This window comes from Cnephaeus nilssonii (genome assembly GCF_951640355.1).
Source record: "Cnephaeus nilssonii genome assembly, chromosome: 13".
Lineage (NCBI taxonomy): Eukaryota > Metazoa > Chordata > Mammalia > Chiroptera > Vespertilionidae > Cnephaeus > Cnephaeus nilssonii.
In genome coordinates, this window is record NC_137084.1 from 39,546,067 (window position 1) to 39,568,933 (window position 22,867).

At 51.1% G+C, this 22,867-nt stretch overlaps 1 protein-coding gene across 1 annotated transcript in view; it reads right to left on the reverse strand.

Moving 5' to 3' along the window:
* DNHD1 (dynein heavy chain domain 1) overlaps positions 1 to 22,867 on the reverse strand; it is a gene marked incomplete at its 5' end in the record, with an annotated part of 65,552 nt that overhangs the window by 26,991 nt on the left and 15,694 nt on the right. Inside the window, 18 exons of the mRNA XM_079789143.1 lie at positions 143 to 3,032; positions 3,146 to 3,243; positions 3,543 to 3,668; positions 5,058 to 5,259; positions 5,766 to 5,857; positions 6,186 to 6,384; positions 6,492 to 6,619; positions 9,108 to 9,384; positions 9,475 to 9,600; positions 10,070 to 10,227; positions 13,559 to 13,802; positions 13,893 to 14,158; positions 16,117 to 16,168; positions 16,299 to 16,436; positions 16,544 to 16,798; positions 20,378 to 20,534; positions 22,180 to 22,290; positions 22,370 to 22,573. Coding sequence (XP_079645269.1) covers positions 143 to 3,032; positions 3,146 to 3,243; positions 3,543 to 3,668; positions 5,058 to 5,259; positions 5,766 to 5,857; positions 6,186 to 6,384; positions 6,492 to 6,619; positions 9,108 to 9,384; positions 9,475 to 9,600; positions 10,070 to 10,227; positions 13,559 to 13,802; positions 13,893 to 14,158; positions 16,117 to 16,168; positions 16,299 to 16,436; positions 16,544 to 16,798; positions 20,378 to 20,534; positions 22,180 to 22,290; positions 22,370 to 22,573 — 5,723 coding nt within the window. The remainder of the gene's footprint in view (positions 1 to 142; positions 3,033 to 3,145; positions 3,244 to 3,542; positions 3,669 to 5,057; positions 5,260 to 5,765; positions 5,858 to 6,185; positions 6,385 to 6,491; positions 6,620 to 9,107; positions 9,385 to 9,474; positions 9,601 to 10,069; positions 10,228 to 13,558; positions 13,803 to 13,892; positions 14,159 to 16,116; positions 16,169 to 16,298; positions 16,437 to 16,543; positions 16,799 to 20,377; positions 20,535 to 22,179; positions 22,291 to 22,369; positions 22,574 to 22,867) is intronic.

Sequence of the window (22,867 nt, forward strand, 5' to 3'; positions counted from 1 at the left end):
GAGTTGGCTCGATTACTTCTCACTTTCAGTCCCCAAAGCCCAAGTCCACCAAAGACCCCACCCCCCCAGGCTCCAGCCAGATGCCATCTAACCTCCAGGCCTCAGAGATCTCAAGCCAGCCCTCTCTTTCCCTGCCCTTCACCTGAGACACGTGTCTCCTCATCGATGCGTAGGTGGGGGTCAAGCAGGCAACGTAAGAGGCGAGCCAGGCTGGTGATTTCAGCCACACCTGGGCAAACAGCCTTCTGCCCATGTGCCTGCAGCACGGAGCTGGCACCCTGGCGGGTGAGGAACCGGAACGTTGCAGGCACCAGCACTTCAGCCAGGTGGTTGAGTTCGGTGACCGTCTGGGGTTGCAGGCAGTACTCCTGGGGCAGGGCTGCCATCAGGGCTCTAAGCATCCCCTTCCACGTCTGCTCCCCACCGCACCAGACGAGGGCACAGCGGCCCACCACTGCGGGGGGCATTCCTGTGGCATCTCCCACCTCCATCAGGAGGAAGGTATCCGGGGATCGTTCTACCTGCTGGCCACTGGGGAGGATAAGCTGGGGGGGGTCACGCAGGAGGCAAGTGACAGAGTCCAGCCAAGCGGCACTGGAGACCCCGTCACATATTACCCAGTGCTGGGTCCTCACCGATCCCCGGGCCTTGCTCTTTGGGTCCACAGTCTTGCACTGACTGGTTGCACGAAGCAGCCTGGGGAGGACGCCTTGGTGCCAGCAGGGGCCCTCTTGCCATCCCAGGAACTCCTCGGGGCTGAGGACACTGGGATACAGGTGCGTCATCTCCACAGGCAGGCAGCCCTGTGCTGAGGTGTCCTCCATGGCCGCCAGCCGATTCTGGATTGTAAATAGGCTGTGCCAGCATGTGGTCTTGCCGCTGCCTGCAGGGCCCAGGAGCAAAATGCCCGAGGTCTGGCCCAGGGCCTGGCTCAGCTGCTCCAGGGAACTCAAAATATCAGTGCTGGGATGCAGGCCTGCCTGCTGCAGTTCCTCCACCAGCAGGGGCTTCCTCAGCCTGGGGGCCACAGGCTCCACCAGCACTTGCCTGGCGCTGGGGAAGGTCCCACAGAGCAGCTCTCGCAGGTGGTGAAGGCGGACCCCGTCGAGGATGCTAAACAGAGGTGAGCGTAGCAGGGCACGCAGTAGGACCCTCTCCTGGGCGGCAGCAAGGCTGAGGGGCAGCTGGGACTTGGGCTCCTCCTTGGCCACATTTAGAGCCTGTATTGTGTCTGCAAGGACCCGCTTGAGCAGGGGCAAGCGGCAGGGCAGGGGCCCAGACACCAGCTCACGCTCCAGGGAGAAGAATTTGGACAGGCGGGTAGCCAGGAGGGAGGCCTCCCGCATCCCTGCGCCCAGCAGAGTCAGCTCTGCCACCTGCTGTAGGTTCGGCAGTGTCAGTGCCACAGGCCGCAGCAGCAGGCGCAGGTTGGCAGGCACAGTGGGGCTCAGGGAACGTAGCGTCAGGAGACAGCCATAGCCCAGGCGCATGTCCACGTGGTTTTTCTCAAAGAAACCCCTGCCAAGGAGCTGGGGGTGGGTTGGGTCGATGGTACTGGTGCTTCGGGAAACCTGCCGGTACAACGGGGCATACAGGCTGTGCAGCTCAGCCAGGCGCTGGCCCAGGGCAGAGAGCAAGCCGAGCGGCAGGTGCTGAGCGGCCTCCAGCAGCAGCCAGGCACCACCCTGCAGGGCACCGTTCAGGTAGTTGCTCAGACTTTGGGCCCCTATCTGAGGCAAGCAGGGTATCATCACCAGCTGGCGCCCCAGGGCCTGTGCCAGGCTCTTCACCATGGCCGCCTTGCCCATGCCATCAGGTCCCAGTAGGGTCCCACAGGCCACCTCCTCCAGGGCCAATAAGAGTGCCAGGGTTGGCCACTCAGGCAGCAAGCTGGGCAGAGACCCCAGCCTGGGACCCAGGTACTCATAATTGTACAGGAAGGACCGGCCCAGCACATCTACCCAGCATGCAGCTGGTGACAGAGAGGTGTCCATACATGCAATGGTCCTGAGACTCTGTAAGGGGCTTTGGGAGATGATGTGAGATGAACCCAGGTGGTACTTGAGTTGGCGGGCCCAGTGGAAGTCTGCCAGATCACTGACCTCGTGCTCCTTCAGCAGCTGCGCTATATCCCGGTGAGTCACGGCCATGGCCACTAGGGCACTGAGCAGGCTGGTCTCGCGGACAGAGGGCAGGGGCAGGGGCTGCCCACCCTGGGAGGCCTTCTGGGTCCGTACGAAATGCACCAGTACCTCCAGCTTGCTCGCATGTGTGCGCACCATGGTCAAGGTCTTCCCCAGGAGCAGAGCCTCCTCCATCTCGGCCCGCCATACCACCTCCTCTGCCACCAGCACACACTGCCACGGGAAGGCCTTGACTAAATCCAGCCAGTGGTAGACATACATTTGCGAGGACAACTGGCTTCGCTGGGGCAGCTCCTTGTCTACGGATGGAGCCGGAGCCACACTGCGCTGCAGACGGGCAGCCACACAGCCCTGCAGCATATGCACCAGTGCCAAACGCAGAGCCTTCTCCAGAGAGGCCAGCCACCGGGGGAGATCCAGATGCAGAAGAAGGGGCTGCTGCAGCTTCACCTTCTCCCCACCGGCGCCGAGCACTGCAAGGCCCTCCACCTGAGTCTGTAGGCCTGGCCTCGACTCCGGGGCATCCGTATGCTCACTAGTCAGGCTGGACTGGAAGCTCACTGCCAGCACGTGAGGAAAACAGCGTCGTACCCATATCTGGGCCTCACCGGGCTCCAGTCGGGCGACCAGGAGGTCCACCAGCTCACTGTCACTGAGGAAGAAAAGGCGGGGGAACTGAACACAGAACTCATAGAGCACGCTCTTCAGGGCCGTAATGATGCCCTCCAGCTCCACTGAGCCTGCGTGCAGCATCTGTTGCAGCTTCCGGCCTTGGAAGGAAGAGTTCCGCTGGCCGCTGGGCACCACGAGTGACAGAACCAGGGGGTCAGCCACAGAGGTCTGCATCAGGGTCCGATACTGATCATCTATGGCCTTGAAACGGGAGTTCTGTGTGAGGGAACGGGTAAAAGTGAGGGCGGATGTGAAGAGGCACCTCCCCCCGCCACTGCGCCCCCCTGCTCAGCAGCCTCTGTCCACCCTGCCTCACCCCCCTTCCCTACCAGATCAGAACTGGGAAACTGGATCTTCAACTCATGCAGAACTTTATTCAGAAAAATCCACTTCTGCTGGAAAGTCACCCACACCTCCAGTATGTCACCTGTGTGAGCAGCCAGAGCAATGCTGGGGGAATACTAGGGTTGTGGCAATGGGGTCCAGCCTGTTCCTCACCTCTCAGGTTGTCCCACCCCAAAATATTCTACTCAGCAGGACCCAAGGACCTGGCCTGGAGGAGAGAAAACTTTCACTGTGAATAAAGATGCGGTCCCCTCGGCCTGCAGGAGGTCCTCACTCTGCCATTCAGATCTTCCCCACCCAGTCCCCGCCTCTCGCCCCATCCCCTCTGGGCCATCCCACTGCAGGTCCCACACAGAAGCCCAGCTAGGGGCCTGCACTCACTCAGGTCATGCAAGATGGTCACCCACTCCACAGCTCTTTTGTAAAGGTCTCCCGACTTCTGGATGGCCAGGATCTTGAACAACATCTGAAGACTCTCCTGGGCGGAATCCTGCAGGCTGTTGTAATCTAAGGAAGGGCGGGCTCGGCTGAGCTGCGCTGGCCGTCAGATGAGGCAAGGGCAGGAGTGGCTAAGGCCCCAAGTTCACAGTCACAGATCTCCAGCTATCCTCTAGAAGACCCAACCATTTCTTTTCTGCCACTAGTTGAGCTGTAGACTCACCAAGAGCCACCGTGTGTTGGAAAACCTGCTTATGTGAGTTATAATTTCAATTACAGAATTTAATCTAATATCATGTTAACCACTGAGATATATGGGTGGGGAAAAGAGCTATTGGTTCTATGGGAACCAGGGGAGGCTTCAGGAAAGGTGAGTTGATAAAAACATTAAATTAGGTATAGGCCAGCCAATTTTCAAAAATTGGGAAATTATAATAAAAATCTAGCAACGTTCTGGTCTCAGGTAACTTCACAAATGTCTTCACGGCATTGCTCAACTTTTACAAAGAAACTGAAATTGGAAATAGTAGACAATGCACGAGTGCAAGAAAGGAAGTGGGAGACTTCCGCCAGTTCCCTAACTAATACCACCTGAAGTGTCTGTACCCATGCTGTTCCCTCTCCCTGGCATGCCTTTCCCCCCTTGCAATTTGAGAAAACTCCTTCTCCTTCAAAAGTCAGCAAAAGGCCTCCCCCTAAGGCAGTGGTCGGCAAACTGTGGCTCGCGAGCCACATGCGGCTCTTTGGCCCCTTGAGTGTGGCTCTTCCACAAAATACCATGGCCTGGGCGAGTCTATTTTGAAGAAGTGGCGTTAGAAGTTTAAGTTTAAAAAATTCGGCTCTCAAAAGAAATTTCAATCGTTGTACTGTTGATATTTGGCTCTGTTGACTAATGAGTTTGCCGACCACTGGCCTAAGGGAAGGGGAGTTTCTCTGACTCTCCCTGGTCCTTTGAAGCTGCTGAGACTCGACTGCCCTCAGTTAGGTGCTCCACCATGCACTTCTCTCTACTCTGCTCTCTCTCTCACTAGACTGGGAGCTCCTAAGAGACAGAACTTCTGTCTGGAAATCTCAGGGTCTCCTGTGTTTGGCTCAGCAGAGGCAGGTGGGTTTGATGAGGAAGCGAAAAAGGAATGAGTGAGCAGGGCAAAAGGTCAGACAGCAGGGCACATGCTAGAGGACAGAAGATGGAAAGGTGGAGAGACATGACCATGAGGCATTTCTTAATTCACTCAGAAAGGGGAGGACCTTTGCTGAAGAAGCCAGGCGTTGCGTGGGAGTGAGGGGCCGGGAGCTCCATGAACGACAGTGTCTCAGAACAGAATGATGTCGCAGGCGCTCCAGCAAGGATGCGGACCTGGGCTAGAGAAGCCAGATCCGGCGGGGCTCGGGGGATGTGGTGGATGAATACGGCCCCCAGCGGGGGACTTTCACTGGGCCACAAGGGCTGGGTCTCACCTGAAAGGATGAAGGTGCCACTATCCTGGGCCATTACGTCCCTGCGGAGCATTTGCCTCTTGGAGCGCCCCGGGGTGGCGGAGGGCTCGCAGGGCACCTGCAGGATGAAGTTGAGCAGGCGCAGCTGGCGCACTTCCCAGACCTGCTGCAGCTGCTGCAGGGCCTCTTGGGCATGAATGTGCTCGTTTTCATTCCGCCAGATCTGCAAGAGCTGGGGCTCAGAAACCAGGACTGGGCAAGGGCTCAGGGATTAACACGAGCTGGGACTCAAGGGCCAGGCTCAGGGGAGTGCAGGTCTCAGAGACGGAGAGTGGAACCTTCAGGCTTCAGAGATGGGCCATCAGCAGCACACTCTGACCTAGGCTGCTGCCCTGAAACCCACTATGTTGCAAGGCTCCAGCTGGTTCTCATGCTCTTTTGGGGCAGAGTAAGTGTTGGGGGACATCTGCCATCCTGTGTGCCCACAACTCTGGGGCTGCCACCTACTTCCTTCCCCTGGTGGGGCTGGTGCATACTCTCAGTCTCACAGAGTCTGAACCACCCAGCAGATCCCCATATGCTTCAGGCAGGCCAGCAATCTCATCCCCAACCCCACCCACCCACAAGCCAATATCTATTACCCCCTTGTCTCAAGGGGGCCTTAACCGGCTCTATTAGAGCTTAGCAAACAGAACCTGGGACCACCTCCCTCCCTCCAGGGGGCCCCACCTGATTGATTTGATCTGCGAAATCCAGCAGTGGACAAGTGAGCAGCTGGCCCAGTGTTAGGAGTTCTACGTTGAGACTGCCCAGCCCTAAGGCTAGAGGTAGAAGGGACAACAAGTCAGACCAACACCAGTTTATGGCAGGTCCAGGACCCAGAGCCCAGCCCAGCCCAGCCCAGCTCCCAGACAGCAGATCTGAGTGCAACATAGAGCCACGAACCCCGAACCCAAAGGCCGGCGCACAGTGCAGAGCCCAGAGCTCAGACTCCAGCCTGAGCCAGCCCAGGTTAGCAGGGAGGACCCACATGGTGCTTTGGGGGTGGCAGGGAGGATGTTCCCAACAAGAGTGCCTGAGCTGTTGCATTGTTCTAACCCCTATGTCCTTCCGTTCCCCTCCTCTCTCTGACTCGACTTATAAACATACCTCGAACGAGGCCTTGGAAGTTGAGGCCATGCAGCTGGAGGCTGCTCAGCTTGGTAAGCAAGGGCAGGTAGCTGCGAAACTCCTCCAGAATGCGTATGCAGTACTGCAGGACCGGGCTGTGCAGGCCCACGGTGGCATCTATCTGGGTCGCCTCTGTCAGCCAGCCCTCTATCTTCTCCTGGGCCATAGGCAGGCTGAACTGTAGGGAGAAGGGCTCAGTGTCAGCTGGAGACCCTCCCCCACCCCACCACCCCCCCTGCAGGCTCTCCATTCCTAGGCAGGAGCTCCAAGGGAGGGTGTCAGCACCTTGGCAAAAGCCATGCACTTCCAATCACTGATGTGTTCAGAGATGACTCGGTACAGGTGCCAGATGCTCTGCTGCTGCAGGATAGGATGGATCCCACAGATTGGCAAGGGCACAGGACTCTCATCCCCTGTGGGACAGGGCTGGCTGAGGCCTGGGTTATGTGTGGGGGCGGGGGCGGGGGCCTGGTGGGGGATGGTCAGTCAAGAGCCCGTGAGGACAGAAGGTAGGGTCCCAAAAGTGCCGGGGGGGGCGGTGGGGTGGGGTCCAAAATTGTTTAGTCGAACAGTGGAGGTGGGGACAATCCAAGGGACAGTTGTCCCAAGGACAGGCTCTCTGAGACAACCCAATGGCAGGACACGGGAAGGGCTCCTCTTCCATTAGCCTCCATCTCACTCACCCCGCTCAGGCCACAGCAGGCTCCTTACTGCGGCTCAGGTACCCGGGCACGCCCTCCTGCGGAGGGTCCTTGACTGACAGATCATTCTGGAGCACCGTTCCCTCAGAGAACCAGGTGCTCCCCGCGCTCACCAAATTCAAGTCCTTGCTCAAAGCTCTCCTTCTTAATGAGGCCTGGGCAGCCCACCCCTTTAAGGACATGCCCCACAGCCTTTCTTATGATTAGTGTGGATAATACATTCCGGTTTTCCCAGTGTTTAATTTGAATGTTGGTGCTCAAAGTGTCCCAGATTTGGCCAGTTGGTGTCCCTTCTGTGTCCTTGTGACATGCTCCCATCACTTTTTAAAAGAAGTTAACATTTCCTTACTTTCTGGTTTAGAAGATATTCCAGGCTCATCTTATACCTGCCCTGCCACAGCCCTGGGATCCTCCATTCCCTGAGGAGCCCTGGTTCCTTTCCACAGCATTGATATTAGAGACCACGACCAGGCACAGCGTGGTGCCTTGCTATTATGGACACACGCTTACATCCTTGTTCATGTGCACATAAACACACACACTCACGCAACATGCGAATGTGTGTTTTAAAAAGCAATGGAAATTATAGAGTAGATACTACAGAAAGTGGAATCTTATAAGACAAGGTCACAATATTTCCCCAGAACTAAAAGAAAGAAAGAGAGAAAGAAAGAAAGAAAGAAAGAAAGAAAGAAAGAAAGAAAGAAAGAGATGATGATAAAGAAGATAAAAAATGGAGGAGAGATCCAGAAAATCCAATATACAAATAAGAATTCTGGAAGGAGGCCAGAGCAAACGTAAGAACCATTTCAAGTAATCGATAAACATATCATCTAAAAAGGGGGAAATCAGATTGATATCTGATTTGTCCACAGTGCTACATTTTGAAGACAGTGATGTGATACCAAATTTGAGGAAAACCTCAGAATTCAATATTTAGCCAAGCTGTGATATAAGGACATTAGAAAGAACATTTTTGGCATAGGAACTTAGAAATGTTAACCCCTCTAATTTTCTTCTTAGAAAAAACACACAAACAAACCCTCAAACATGACAGCCATCCAAGGAAAGAATAAAAATAATGAAAAGTGGTGTTTTTAAAAATGGTAATTCATAAACAAAACCAGGAATCCTTAGATGTCAAAATAGTTGTTAACATGGTTATAACACAAAGCAAAGAGTAAAAGATGCATAATGAAAAATAAAGGTCATTTTAATCATCTAGATCTAAGACCCCAGATGATTTTAACAAAACCTGGGAGTCTGGGTTTTGTGAGGAGTCTGTGAGGAGACAGGGAGGGAAGAAAGAAGTAAAAGCCATGCTGTGGGGTTTCCTGGGCCTCGCACTACAGGGCCTGCATCCACTGCTGTGCTTTTTCACAAACATCTCCAAACCTAGCAGGAAAGGTCAAGGTCCGCGGTCAAGGTCAGAGTAGAGGATAAGGGTCTCCCAATACTTAGCTAAGGGAAAAGTCCCTTGCTTGAGGTTGGTCCCAGTGTCCAACATCTCACACTTGGCCAACAGCCCTGAACTTGGGAGGCCCACAGGGAGAGGTGGTCATAGTGAGGTTGGCCAAGAAGCAACTGAGAAGCAATGTGCCTTTGAATGGGCAGAAGTGACTGACAGAAGTGACTGCACCCGAGGAAAAAAAGAACTTGAGCCCACACTGTTCTTTACAGGCAGAAGGGAAGGAGCGGCGCTGCTGCATGGAAGACATTAACACCAGTAGCTCTGTGCTGTGGGCTAACGAGGCCCCAGCAGCTGACTACACCACACTGGCTGGAAGCAGGAAGACCATGCTCACTGGGGCCTGCTGCCCGGTGTAGGGCTGGGTTGAACAGGGCTACACAAAGGCTGGTGCTAGGATAAGGACACCTTCGCATTCTCCTGCACAGGGGACACCTTCGCATTCTCCTGCACAGGTTTAGCCCTCTGACCCCATCACATCCTAATGGAACATTCTCCAGTCTGTCTTCCCTCCCAGACTGGGAGTCCCATCTCCCCACCCTAAGCACTGCACTATATCCATTGTATGAAGATTCTAGCCTGCAATTTTCATATATAAGAGACCGATAAAGGTGTGAGATCCCCAGAACTTGCTTAGGGTCACACAGGACATAGGACCTTGAGTCCAACCCCTTCTCTCAGCTGGGGGGTTGCTCACAGGGCGGGTGTGGAGGGAGTGGGGACCCTGGGTACCAGTGAAGGTGGTGTAGGCGTGGTGCAGTTCGCTGAGGTAGCTGGTGGTGTCCTGGAACTGATGCCCCAGGGCGATGAGCTGGTTCTCCATGCTCTTCTGCTCCTGTGCAGGGTCCATGAAGGGGCTGGACAGGGCCTTCCCAATCAGGCCTTCCAGCTCGGCCAGCGCCGCCGCCATCAGCTGCTGCAGCTTGGGCACGATGGCGTGTCGCTTGCTGAGCAGGAACTCCGAGGCCTGGCTTCTCTCAAACTGAAATGCCTCCCACAGATCCAGGAGCTGGGGGGCAAGCAGAGGGCAGTCAGGTCCGCGTGCTTGTGGGGGAGGAGGGCCGGGAGGGAGGGGGGACTCCCGGAGTTGCCTTCTCACCGAGATGTCCAGCGTCTCGGTCTCCGCACTGAAGAGGCTGAAGTGGTTGCGGATGAGCTCGTGGAGGGCCCGTATGTATTCCATCCGCTCCTCCAGCTCGCTGTACTGCTCAAGGGCCTTGTTCAACTGCAGGGGCCGCAGCATGAGACCGGCACCCCCGCCACAACCCTGCAGCACCCCGAGGGGCACGCCCACCTGCTGGAGGCTCCAGACTCCAGCTGCCTCCTTTTAACCCACTGGGAGCAGGGGCAGTCTGAGGTCACGCCCTGTCTCATCCAGGCCTCTCGGCAGACAGCACGGCTCCTCCCCCTCCACATCATTACCCTGCGACTGGGCAACCGATCCCTAGCTGACTGGACAGGAGCAGACCTTTTTCTCTGAAAGCAGGGCAGTGTCTCTCTCTTCTCACGGGGGCCTCCCCCTGCTCTGGGGAAACTGAGCCAGGAGAGCAGGGCGGGAGGTAGCAAGGGCAGGTCACCCATGTGAGCGCAGTCTAAGAGCATCCGGTCCTGCTGGGAGCTCAGCTGAGTCCTGCTGAGCCTTTGAGCAGGATGGGCCCCCGGTACCCTGGGAAGGAAGGAGGGGGAGGGCCCACCTTCTGGGAGCACCGGGCAATGGTGTGAATGTCGGAGTTGATGGTTTGGAAGGCCTCGATGAAATCTGTGAGCTCCTTCATCAGTTGCTGGCTGCGGCTCCAGCTCTCGCCCTGGACATGCTCAAGAATTTCCTTCCTGATGCTCTCCAGCTTGGATTCTGAACACAGAGGTGGGTGAGGTGTTAAGGGGTGCACAACATAAGGGGTGCTGAGGGAGTGCTGTGGGCCCAGAGTGGGAGTGGGAAGGGGACGCCAGACCATGAATTCATTCCCTCACTCACTGAACACTTACTGGAGCCCTGCCCAGTGTCCGGTCAGCTGCTAGGCACCGGGGCCTGTGCTGGGCCCGGGTACACAAGAATGAATGAGTGAGTGAGTGAGTGAGTGAGACAGCGAGGAGTGGGTAATCTGCCTTTTGTTTTTAAGGGTGTAAGGAAAGAAGATACGGAGCTAGGAGATAAGCATGGGAGCTGCCTTGGGCAATATGAACAAGCCTGTTGTTTTGAGGGCATGAACAATATCAAGATGGGACCTCATCAAATCTAAGATACTACCAATTGTAGGAGGCACCATTATTTTATAGACCACAATAAAAGAAAAAAGTGATACCATCTAAACTCTGACATGCCATCCATCTTAATAGATCCCTTAAGTTCAGAGATGTTAAAATAATGCACAGGAGAGCATAGAAATATGGTGTAAACTATACCACAAAAATACAGTATCACTACATGCCAGATACAATGACAACTACTTTACCTGTATGAGCCCACAAACCCCTTTGAGGTATATAGTATATACTATATACTATTATTGTCCTCACTAAAACCCCTTTGAGGTATATAGTATATACTATATACTATTATTGTCCTCACAAAAACCCCTTTGAGTTATATAGTATATACTATATACTATTATTGTCCTCACAAAAACCCCTTTGAGGTATATAGTATATACTATATACTATTATTGTCCTCACTAAAACCCCTTTGAGGTATATAGTATATACTATATACTATTATTGTCCTCACAAAAACCCCTTTGAGGTATATAGTATATACTATATACTATTATTGTCCTCACTAAAACCCCTTTGAGGTATATAGTATATACTATATACTATTATTGTCCTCACAAAAACCCCTTTGAGTTATATAGTATATACTATATACTATTATTGTCCTCACAAAAACCCCTTTGAGGTATATAGTATATACTATATACTATTATTGTCCTCACTAAAACCCCTTTGAGGTATGTAGTATATACTATATACTATTATTGTCCTCACTAAAACCCCTTTGAGGTATATAGTATATACTATATACTATTATTGTCCTCACTAAAACCCCTTTGAGGTATATAGTATATACTATATACTATTATTGTCCTCACTAAAACCCCTTTGAGGTATGTAGTATATACTATATACTATTATTGTCCTCACTAAAACCCCTTTGAGGTATGTAGTATATACTATATACTATTATTGTCCTCACTAAAACCCCTTTGAGGTATGTAGTATATACTATATACTACTATTGTCCCTATCTTACAGATAAGCAAACTGAGGCTCAGAGTGGTTAAGTAACTATCAACATCACACAGTGGCAGCGCAAGGATTCAAACTCAGGCAGCCTGGCTCCACTCTGTTATATATATATATATATTTTTTGTTTGTTTGTTTGTTTGTTTTGAAGGGTGAAAAATAAATCAGCTTATATCCCCTATGACTGTGGTCGGCAAACTGCAGCTCTCGAGCCACATGCGGCTTGCGAGCCGCGGTTTGCCGCTCTGTTGACTAATGAGTTTGCCGACCACTGGGATAGGGGTTTAATCACAAGGAACAACAACAGCCTATTAATTGTTGGAATCGAGAGTCTAGGTCCGTGGTCGGCAAACTCATTAATCAACAGAACGGCAAACCGCGGCTCGCAAGCCGCATGTGGCTCGAGAGCTGCAGTTTGCTGACCACTGTCTATGAGCATCTCTCCCACTGCAGAGGAGGACGGTGAGTTCCAGGGACACATAATTGAGATATACTGGGACTGGCCCTTTTGGAGTCTTGGAGGATGTAACCAAGAGGCCTGGGCACCAAGAGCTGAGAAAACCAAGAGAGAGGGAACTATTGAGGAGCACCCCAGGTAGAAGAGAACACAAGGATGCGAACTGACCCTTTTCAAACTATCCCTCTGGCCTCTGACAGGAGCTAGGCCTTTGCCGTGGTGCTGCTTTTGGACCTGCAGCATCAGGCAGTGAAGGCGGAGGGGAGCTCAACAGCGACACAGTGTGGCACAAAGGAGCAATGGACTGATAAAGTGCCACGGTTCTTTAGGCTGACGTTGGAAACGGACGGGGGAAAACAGATTTGAGAGGTGGTTAGGAGACAGAAGAACGGAAATGATTTGGCGACAGGTTGGATGTGGTGGAGTTAGGGAAAGGAAAGAGTAAAGGATGAAGTTAAATTTTTGATAAGAACAACTCACCATAGTGGGTAATTGTATCATTCACTGTTCAGGGGAGCCCAGTGAGAAGAGGAACAGAGTGGGAGGATAAAAGGGTAAACTCAGCCAGCAGGGTTAGAGCAGACAGAAGAGGATAAGGTGACATGAAAAAATTAAGCACCCGCTGCACGCCACACTCAAAGCTGGGAATATCACACGTGATATCTCATTCAGTCTTCCCTGGGAGTGACTCGTTATTTTGCCCATGTTACAAATAACACTGAAGCTCAGTGACCTGAGGTCGCACGCAGCAGTGGAAAACGGAGCCAGGATTCTGAACCCCCCATGTTTTCTCTCTCCATCCGCTTTTTTTTGAAGAAGCCAGTTGATTCTGGACTAAGAATCAAGAAGCTAACAAACTAGACAGGACACAGGCTCTCCAAGTAACAGTGGAGCAAAGGCTGCCCCGAACAGGGTCAGAACAAAAGCAGGCCGATCACAGGCCCTCCCTGTCCCTTCCTTGCCGGCTTAACCCCCTGTCCATTTAGGACAAGGGGGAGGGTGGGAGGGGAGCACTTTAGGCAAGTGCTTCATCGGTTGAAGAGCAAAGGCAGGGCGGGCTGGGCAGGCAAGTACTTTCAGGCAAACTCTTTCAGGCCCAGCTCCACGGCCTCCCACCTTCCCAGGGAAAGCACAGGGTCCGATGGTATCTCGTCCCTGCAGGAAGTGGACACTAAGATTTTCCTCAGTTGCATTTGGTCGAACTCCACGCCATAAGAACAGAAAGCGTCAGGTGACCGGAACATGGTTCCGAAGGAGAATGGGGAAGGGGCAGAGCCAAAACAGATGGAGAGGCTGTCCTCTTCGGGGGTCACGCCTGCAGTTGCACAGGGACGGGGCTGGGACCTGGGGCTCCGGGAAGCTCTGCAGCTCCAATGAGGGGCCCGCAGCGAAGGTCCCCGGCGGACATTCCAGACACCGGGAACGCCACGTGGATGGGGTAAGGGAGGCGGAAGGAAAAGGAGGGAGGGGAAGCGGCACTCACCCAGGCCGGCCTGTATGTCACGGCAGCTCAGCAGCAGCAACTTGCCTTTTGTGACCAACTCCATCGGTATACGGGAGACACGGGCCTGCCAAACGTCCAGGTGGCTCACCAGCGTCTCATAGTTGTTGACAGGACAGCCTCTCATGGACTCCAGCTTCTGAGGCCCCCAGGCTTGCAGAAACTTATGAATGCCTGTCATCCAGTGATAGTCCCCGCAGAATTCCTGCACCTCCCACAGCATGTCCTAGGGGCGGACAAGGTGCTTAGGGCAGAGGCGGGTGACTGTGCTGGGGCTGGGCAGGCAGCCTCCCCCTCCTTCCGCCTCTGTTCTCACCTCCAGCAGGGCCCGCTGTACAGCCAGTGCCTGCTGGATTCGAGGGTTGTTAGTTAGGTCCTCTTGCAGCTGCTTGTAATTGGGGGGCAGGTACTGGCTCCGCAGCCGGTACCCATGGACCTCCAGCGCTTCAGTGATTGTGTGAGACTTCCAGGGCCACACCAATCCTACATTCGGGCCACAGAAGATCTGCACAGCGTCACCCTGGGACCTGGGCAGCAGGATTTCCGTGTTCAAGCCCTCTTCTTCTTCTTCTTCTTCTTCTTCTAGTGGGACACATGCCATAATTGTCCGTGAGTGCCCTCCAGGGCCCCCACACAACCTCCCTCTCTAAAATGTGTACACACACACACACACACACACACACACACACACACCCTGCTCATGAGTGAGTTTACACGTACATCTATATTACAAACACAGTGCACCAGACCCATGGAGGAATTCATTAGTTAGGGTTCAGGTGGAGAGAAGAGAGTTGACTCTAGCTAGTGTAAGCAGGAAGGACATTATAGAACACTAAGTGGGTTGCGAATACCCAGAAGAGCTGAGAAACACTCTAGCTGCAAGGGGGTCTGGGAAGCGCAGTTTGTAGGAGGAGGCGGGAAAGGATGTTGAGCGTGCCAATACTCATCCTCAAGGATCCTTAAACCTGGCCTCCCTTGTAACTTCTTAGGAACTGGTTAATTGACAAAGTCTGTATTTGCATTAAAAATTTAGCCCTAGCGGTTTGCTCTGTGGTTAGAACATCGGCCCACCGACTGAAGGGTCTACGGCAGTGGTTCTCAACCTTCCTAAGGCCGCGACCCTTTAATACAATTCCTCATGTTGTGGTGACCCCCAACCATAAAATTATTTTCATTGCTACTTCATAACTGTAATTTTGCTACTGTTATGAATCGTAATGTAAATATCTGATATGCAGGATGTCTTAGGCGACCCCTGTGAAAGGGTCATTCGACCCCCAAAGGGGTTGTGACCCACAGGTTGAGAACCGCTGGTCTAGGGTTTGATTCTGGTCAAGGGCACGCCTCAGTTGCAGGCTCAATCTCCGGCCCTGTGTGGAGGCAACCAATCGATGTGTCTCTTTCACATAGATATTTGTGTTTCTCCCCCTGTCTTCCACTCTAAAAATCAGTGGGAAAAAATATCCTCAGGTAAGGATTGACAACAACAAAAAATGTTATTAAAAAGGGGAAAAAAGCATCAAAATGTTTATAAATTAGATTCTTACTAGCAACACCTAACATTATAGTGCCTGCCCGTGCCGCCCCCCCCCCACCCCCAACACACACACACAGTGCTCAGATCTCTTATCTGTACTCATTTTCCAAGTGAGCTCATCCAGTGTCATGGTTTTAAATACCATCTATTTGCTTCCAAATTTATCTTTAGCTCAGATCTCTCCCTGAATGCCAATCCCCTTTAAACAACTGCCTACTCTACCTCTCTACTTGGATGGCTAATATGTACCTCAATAGGACCAAAAATGAGCTCTGATTTCTCCCTCCCAAAACTGCTCTTCCTGCAGTCTTCCAACCTCAGCAAATGGAAGCTCCATTCTTCCAGTTGCTCCAGTCAGAAATTTTAGTCTTTGACTCTTCTCTCTCTCAACACACAGCCAGCTATCACAAAATCCCGTTGGCTCTACATTAAAAATATATCCAGAATCCAACCCATTCTCACCATCTCTACCACTGCCTGCCCCTCTGCCCAGCCCAAGTCGCCATCAAATCTCATTGTCTTGTTGGCAATACTCTTCTACCTCGCCTCCCTACTTCCGCTCGTGTCTCTCTCCCTTGCCTCCCCCTTTCCCCTGATTTTGCTTGAGGATGGGATGCTTAGAACTGCAGCTCATCTTGCAGTTATGTGGCAGTAAGCCAGAGGATGAAAAGATGTTTGTGATTGCAGCCTCTCCTACCACACACACGCCTCTAAGCAGATCTGCCCTTACCTATAGCTAAACCCAGGAAGGAGTTGGGGACGGATATAAAGAGCTGGTACTTGCTGGCGTTTTTGAGCCACTGGACCTAGCCTGGAAGCACCTCCCTTGTGACTTCTTGTTTTCATTGTTTGACCCCTCTTACGGGGAAGGAAGTGCTCAGGTTAGAAATGCTCCACCCACACCCAAGGCCTGACTCTCAGGCAATGCCATTAGCACGCTGCATGTGCCCTCCCCGCTTCTCCCCCTCCTCCTACCCTCAGCCCAAGTCTCCTTAAATACCTTCAGAATTCAGGGAATCCCCAGAGCTCTTCAGGTCTGTAGACTTCATTACCTGCATGTCACCATATGGTGAAGGGGCAGAAATGGAAAGCAATGAGGGTTAGGACCAGGCTGAAAGCTTCCGATTACAGAGGATAAAATTTGGGAATTCCTACAGCCGACCCCCTGCCCAACCAGCACACCTTCAGAGCAGAAGCCTTGACAAACTGTAGGCCCCCAGTTATAATCTGGATTATGTCTTCAATACAGGGCTCAGGAGACAGCTGGCCACTACTGTCAAAGACCAGCTGGGCCAAGAGAAAGGGATTCTGCCTCGGGGCCTATAAAGAAGGGTCAGGAGAGGTCATGGGGCTAGATGTCAGTATCCGCTCCGCGCCAGCTGGCCCTCGACTGCCGGCCCCCTCCACACATGCCACCACCACCTCACTTTCAGGATGTTGGCCACAAAAGAGGTTATCTTCTCCTCTATGATAGACACGAGGTTCTGGCAGATCATGTAGTGCACCAGGCGGGCCAGCTGTCCCAGCTGCAGCAGCCAGGTCTCTACTCGCTTCAGCTTCTGCTCCAGCTGCTGGCCCTGCACCTTCCGCAGGTATATGGAGCCTTGGTCTGTTCTGACCCTCTCACAGTTCCTCACTCGCTCCTGCAGGCCCTGTTGCATTTGATATGTATCCTCATGAACCTGCCAGCACAGAGAGTGGAAAACTCACTGGAGAAAGAAGGATGGCCCAGCCAGGGTGGCTCAGTGGCTGAAACAGGAGGTCAGGGTTCGATTCCTGGGTCAGGACACATGCCCAAGTTGCAGTCTCGATCCCACATGGGGGGGCGTGTAGGAGGCAGCCAATCAATGATTCTGTCTGATCATCGATGTTTCTGTCTGTCTCTCCCTCTTTCCCTTCCTCTCTGAAATCAATTTTAAAAAAAATTTTAAAGACAAGGATGAGAGCTAGAGAGCAAACTGGAGACCCACTGGTCTGTGCAAAATGCTCAGGTCTTGGAGCCAGAACCCTAGAACCTAGATTTACACACAGTAGGCTGCTTTTTAGTGGAGATAGCCCCCGACATCTTTAAGTGACCAGGGAAGAAGTGAAATTGAGAATATATATTGAGAGGCCACAATGTACTATTTTGATAGGTCAGGCCTGTCTACTAAAAGCCCTGAGGGGGGAACTCAAGTAGGAAAATTTGTGCATGTGTAAACAGGTAGGTCCACATGGCACAGATTAGACAAAAAAAGAGAAAGGTTGGGTAAGTAAGGCCACAATAATTCCAGGATGTGGACTCAAATCACTGGGCTGGGTGGTGTGGCCTGTTGATCAGCAGAACACTGCCTTATGTGAGAGCAGAAGCTGTCTATGTGTACTGACTCAGACTTTCTTTGGGAGGTGGAGGTATGTGAGATAAAAGTCTGGGAGCTTCTCTGTGGGTTCTTCTCCCATCTGGGAGGGTCCTCATTCTACAAAGGCTGCTGACAGGTACCACCTCTCGGGGCCTGTCCTGTTGAGGAGCAGAGGGGAGATACCAGAAAGATATTCTTGGCCAAATGGACATTTTGTCCTTGTTGCTCTCTTGTCCTTTTTGATGCTCCATAGAGCTTGTAATTAAAATGAACTGGTGACTATGAACTGTTTTCTGCTAATCCTGAGCTCAAATCCAAGTCTTCTGAGACCCAGACATAGGCAGTTGCGGCTTCAGCCAGGCATATCACACACACGTGCCCTCAGACTTGGCAAGACAGCCTTGTCTGTGCTCCAACAATACTCTCAATACCGCTTGGCCAGTGTGGCTCAGTGGTTGAATATCGATCCATGAACCAGGAGGTTAGGGTTCCATTCCTGGTCAGAGCTACTGGACTTGATCCCCAGTAGGGAGTGTACAGGAGGCAGCTGATCAATGATTCTCTCTCATCATTAAAGTTTCTCTCCCTCCCTCTCCCTGAAATCAATAAAAATATATATATATTTTAAAAATGCTCTCAAAGCATTGTGCTAAGCGAAATAAGCCAGTCGGAGAAAGATAAATATCACATGATCTCACTTATATGTGGGATATAATGATCAACATAAACTGATGAACAAAAATGGATCCAGAGACAAGGTGGCACTGAGCAGACGTCAAACCTTGGGGAGAAGGTGGGCGGGGGGGGTGTTAGAGATCAACCAAAGGACTTGTATGCATGCATATTAGCATGACCAATGGACACAGACACTGGGGTGGTAGGGGCTTGCCTTTGGGGGTGGGAGTGACGCGGGGGCGGGGGGCGGGGGGGGGGGGGAGGTTAATCGGGGGAAAAAGGAGACGTGTAATACTTCCAATAAACAAACTAACAAAATTGAACATGAAGAAAAAAGTACTCTCAGTACCAAGTGCTTCCCACTTCAGGGCCCCGAGTCCAGAGCGTCTTCATTATCTAGTTACTTGTGTGACTCGGCAGCGGCACTGTAAAATCTTTGAGGAGGCGGCCTCCGCACACATTTTACTTCTCTATTGCTTAACCCAAGGCTGGGCACTGGCAGTTCCACAGTAAATATTTGTAAAAGAAATCTGTCACCTTGCATTAAAGAGCTCGCTGAGTGCCAGTTCAGATAAAACCAGACAAATAGTAATTATTACAACAGAACATAATCAGAACACAATTTAAAACCTCACCACTAGGGGCAGTATCTTCAAAGTTCTGAGGACATTTTTTAAACCGGAATTCTGAATCTAGCCACAGTATCGCTGATGTTTGAGAATGTAAAGACATTTTTAGATATATAAACACTCCACACATTTACTAGTTACAGATTTTCTCTTAAAGAAACAACCAAACCCAATGACACCAGTATATTTCTGACAGAGACATGAATACAAGAGGATGAAATGGTCTATGAGTAGATTTAATGAGCACAGAAATTTGTGAAACATATTGTTAATTCTAAATGGGTAGGCTGTAAAACAAGAATGTTCATAAGAAATCCATTTAAATTCCAAGAGATATTAATATGAGCACAATAGAAAGGGTAGAGGGTGAAGAGAAAGAGGAGAGGAAGGAAATTAGGAGAGTGCTAAGGTTCTTATATTGCCTGGGAGAAAGATATGGAGACAAATTCACACTTGACATTCATTCATTCACTCATTCATTCAACAAATACTCACTGAGCAACCTACTATACAGCATAACCTATAATAAGCACTAGGGCCCGAGGACTGAAGGGTTCTGGGTTCAATTCTGGTCAAGGGCACATACCTTGGTTACGGGCTCAATCCCTGCCAGGGTGTGTGTGGGAGGCAACCGATTGATGTGTCTCTCTCACATCAATGTTTATCTCTCTCTCTGTCTCTCCCTCCCTTACACTCTCTCTAAAAATCAATGGAGAAAATATCCTTGGGTGAAAAATAAATAAATAAATCTATATCTATATCTATATCTATATCTATATATCTATATATAAACTACTGACTATAAGAAAGGTATAACTAGTTTCATAACATTAAAACAAAGGTGGAATTAGGAACTGGAGGTAGAGAAAGGCCATGGAGCCCCTCACCCCCACCTTTTGCCCCATTCAGTTCAGTGCAATGCCAGGTCCAGCTATTGTTGTCAGGGGGCTAAAGACCATTTCCCTGTATGAATGTACCAAGGCCTCCTTCACATCATTTCTCATTTTCACAAAATCTGGGTGGGCCCTCTCTCTCAGAACTGGACTATCTACAGATGGTGATTAGCCGGAGAACTCTGTAAGTCATCCAGCCCCACCTGACAGACAAAAAACCATGATGATAGGTCATGGGGAAGAGGCAAGTACACAGCAGGGCCTCCCAGGCCCCTCGGCAGGGGGCAAGCACCGCAGATGCAAAGTAGGCAAAGTTAGGAAGGATGCTGTCTTTGGGTGCTTCTACTAGCCACAGCACCTGCCAAAGTTGCAAGATTGGTTTTAAAGATAAGCCTAGCAGTATGAAAGATCAGGATGCCAACTTTCAAATTCCCTAGTGCCCCTGGCACAAACAACTGAAAAATAGATGTTGTTATGTTCCTTCTCCTCCCTGCTCAAGGCCAGGACCAACCCTTAGGGCAAGGCTGAGTCCAAGTCTCTGCCCACCTGTTACTGATCCAGCCAGCCCGTGGCAGAGGCTGCTGTTGCTGGGCAGAACAATGGCTGAGCCAACTGCAGAGCCCAGGCCACCCAGGGGATCCCAGGAGAAGCTCAAGCCAAGAGGGGGCTGGATCTCTGGCAGCTCAGCTTGGAGAAAGGGGTCACAATACACCGGAGCCTCTTACCATGTCAAGGATGGACTTGCAGAGGTGCAGGCAGCGAGAAAGCAGCTGCAGGGCCCTCTGGTTCTCCTGGGTAAGAGCCCGCTGCAGGTCCAGCAGCTCGTAGCACTGGTCCGGCTCCTGGGGGAGCCAGGACACAGAGTGCAGCTCCTGCAGAAGCCTGGAATCAAGGGCCACGCTGGTCAGAGCCGCTTCTCAGCCCTTTCTCCTTAAACATATTTGAGTTCTTACTAGCTCAGCTCACCTCAGAATGAGCAAAGATTTAGAAAGATTATAATATCCCCCGTGACGACAGCCACAGCTCCCTCTTGAGAGTTCTTTGGAAGAATCCAAGCCCAGGAAGTTGCTGGCTGGGGAATTCTTCGGGAGAGGCCTGGGGCATGTGCAAATGTTTACCCTGAGTGACCTTTCTGCCAGGAGAAAGGGTCAAATAGAGCCCAAGGTCCGACTTAGAAGGAGAGACTGCAAGGCTTCCTCCTTGGACTAGGGGAAGCTGAGGGCCCTAAAAGTCTAAATGGATAGGGGAGTTTGAAGATCAAAGGTGATGGACCCGCCACTCCCCTATAGGCTGACTATCCCGGAGGAATCCCACTTCTGTTACCCATTTCCCCCCCCACCCCCCCCTGAAAATACCACATCTCTAAACACCCTTAAAAGAGATGAGGAAGAGAGAGAGAGAGAGAGAGAGAGGGAGAGAGAGAGAGAGATGAAAGACCTCCAATGAACAGAGGATGATCCTAATGGGTGTCATTTATTCGGTACCTATTATGAGGCACTGAACATGGTATTTTATATTCGCAATCTCATTTAATTCTCACTACAACTGTGTAGCAGAAATCTTTATCTCTATTCAGGTCAGGAAACTGAGGCTCAAAGAGTCAAGCCCCTTGCTAGTGTCCAGGATTTAAATTCTGATCAGTCCAGCCTCCAAGCCCTTCTGCTGTTAATTAGCACCGTGATGATTAGGCTAGGCTGGAGGATGCCCAGCGTATACTTACAAACTGGCAGCCCACGGGCCACATTCCGACTGAAATGGTGTTTTAATAAAAATTTGAGCTAACCAGATAAAATTAAGAAATTTTACAACAAAATGTGGATTTCCAGGAAATCCTGAAAAATCAGGTGGCTGACATGCTGGACCTCTGTTCCCAATGGCAACAGTCCATGAGAACCGAGCATGACTGTCCCCTTCCAATGCCACCTCCAGATTCCAGTCCCCGCACTTTGTCATGTCTTGCATCTAACCCACTGCATTTCTTCCATAGCTACTGTTTGGGGCCCATAAGCATTTGAGATTGCAACTCCTGTCACAGAAGAGAATTGGAGTGGCTGAGGAGAGCAGAGAACGCCAGAGCATACTGAAAATAGAGACAACTAAGCTTTCCCAAAGAAAGAACCCAAGTAATACTGTGGAGTCAAACACCTGAGCTAGATCCCCAGATGTGATACTTAATAATTGTGTGATCTGGGGTAACCTGATGTAGGAATGCATAAGTACACAGTGATATGTTCAGAATATGTTATTCAGAGGTAAAAAAAAAAAAAAAAACAAACAACACAAAAAAACCCCCACAAAAATGGGTTACTTAACAATATGTAAAGTCTGATCACAATTGTATGTGTGATAGAAAAAAAAGGAGAATATGCAACAAAATGTTCATAGTGGTTACTTATGGGTGGAGGGATTAAAACTGATTTTCCTTCGTGCTTCTTTGTGTTTTCCAAATTTTCTACAAGGAACGTGTTATTCCGTTTTCTAAAAATGATTTTTAAAAGTCCACTGAAGCTGTGTTTGAAGACCTCACCTGCTGATGTGGAGCAGCGCCACTCCAAAGTGGGGCACGGCAAAGAGCAGATGCCTCCCCAGGAACGTCCGGCACCGGTGCAGCCTCCGAAACTTCACGGTCTTCCTCCAGCTACGGATCAGAGGGAGTGGCGACATGCAGCTTGCTCTCTGCAGCACTTCCCCCCAGTCCCACACCCACCATCGCCTACCGGGCCCAGGCCTTGCGTAAGAGGCAATACTTGAAGAATGGAATGAGCTGGAGCTGTTGCCAGAGGACGAAGTGGCGGTGCCAGGTACCCAGCGTCATTGTCTCGGTGGCCTCCTCAGGATGTACATGCAGGATCCCAAAGGGCGAGAAGATGTAGTGCTCAGGATTCACCTTGTTTGGTGGCACCACCACCAGGCTGTAGGGCCTTTAAAAAGGGGCTCTGATCAGTGGGAGCCTGGGAACTTGTGCAGGCTTCAGGAAGGGACAAAAGAAGGGAGGGAAGTTTTTTTTAAAAGGAGGCAGGAAAGAAGGCTGTGGAAGAGGGAAGAGAGGTAAAATAGCAGAATGATCTTCCAAATAGACAGATGGATCAACTATTATTAAGAGGAAATAGAAGCCAAGGATAGATGGGAAGAAAAAGAGAGGCACCTAGACTATTCCAAGTTCATATCTCCAGACCTGGATACCTTACATCCCATCAGATATAAGATTGCCATTC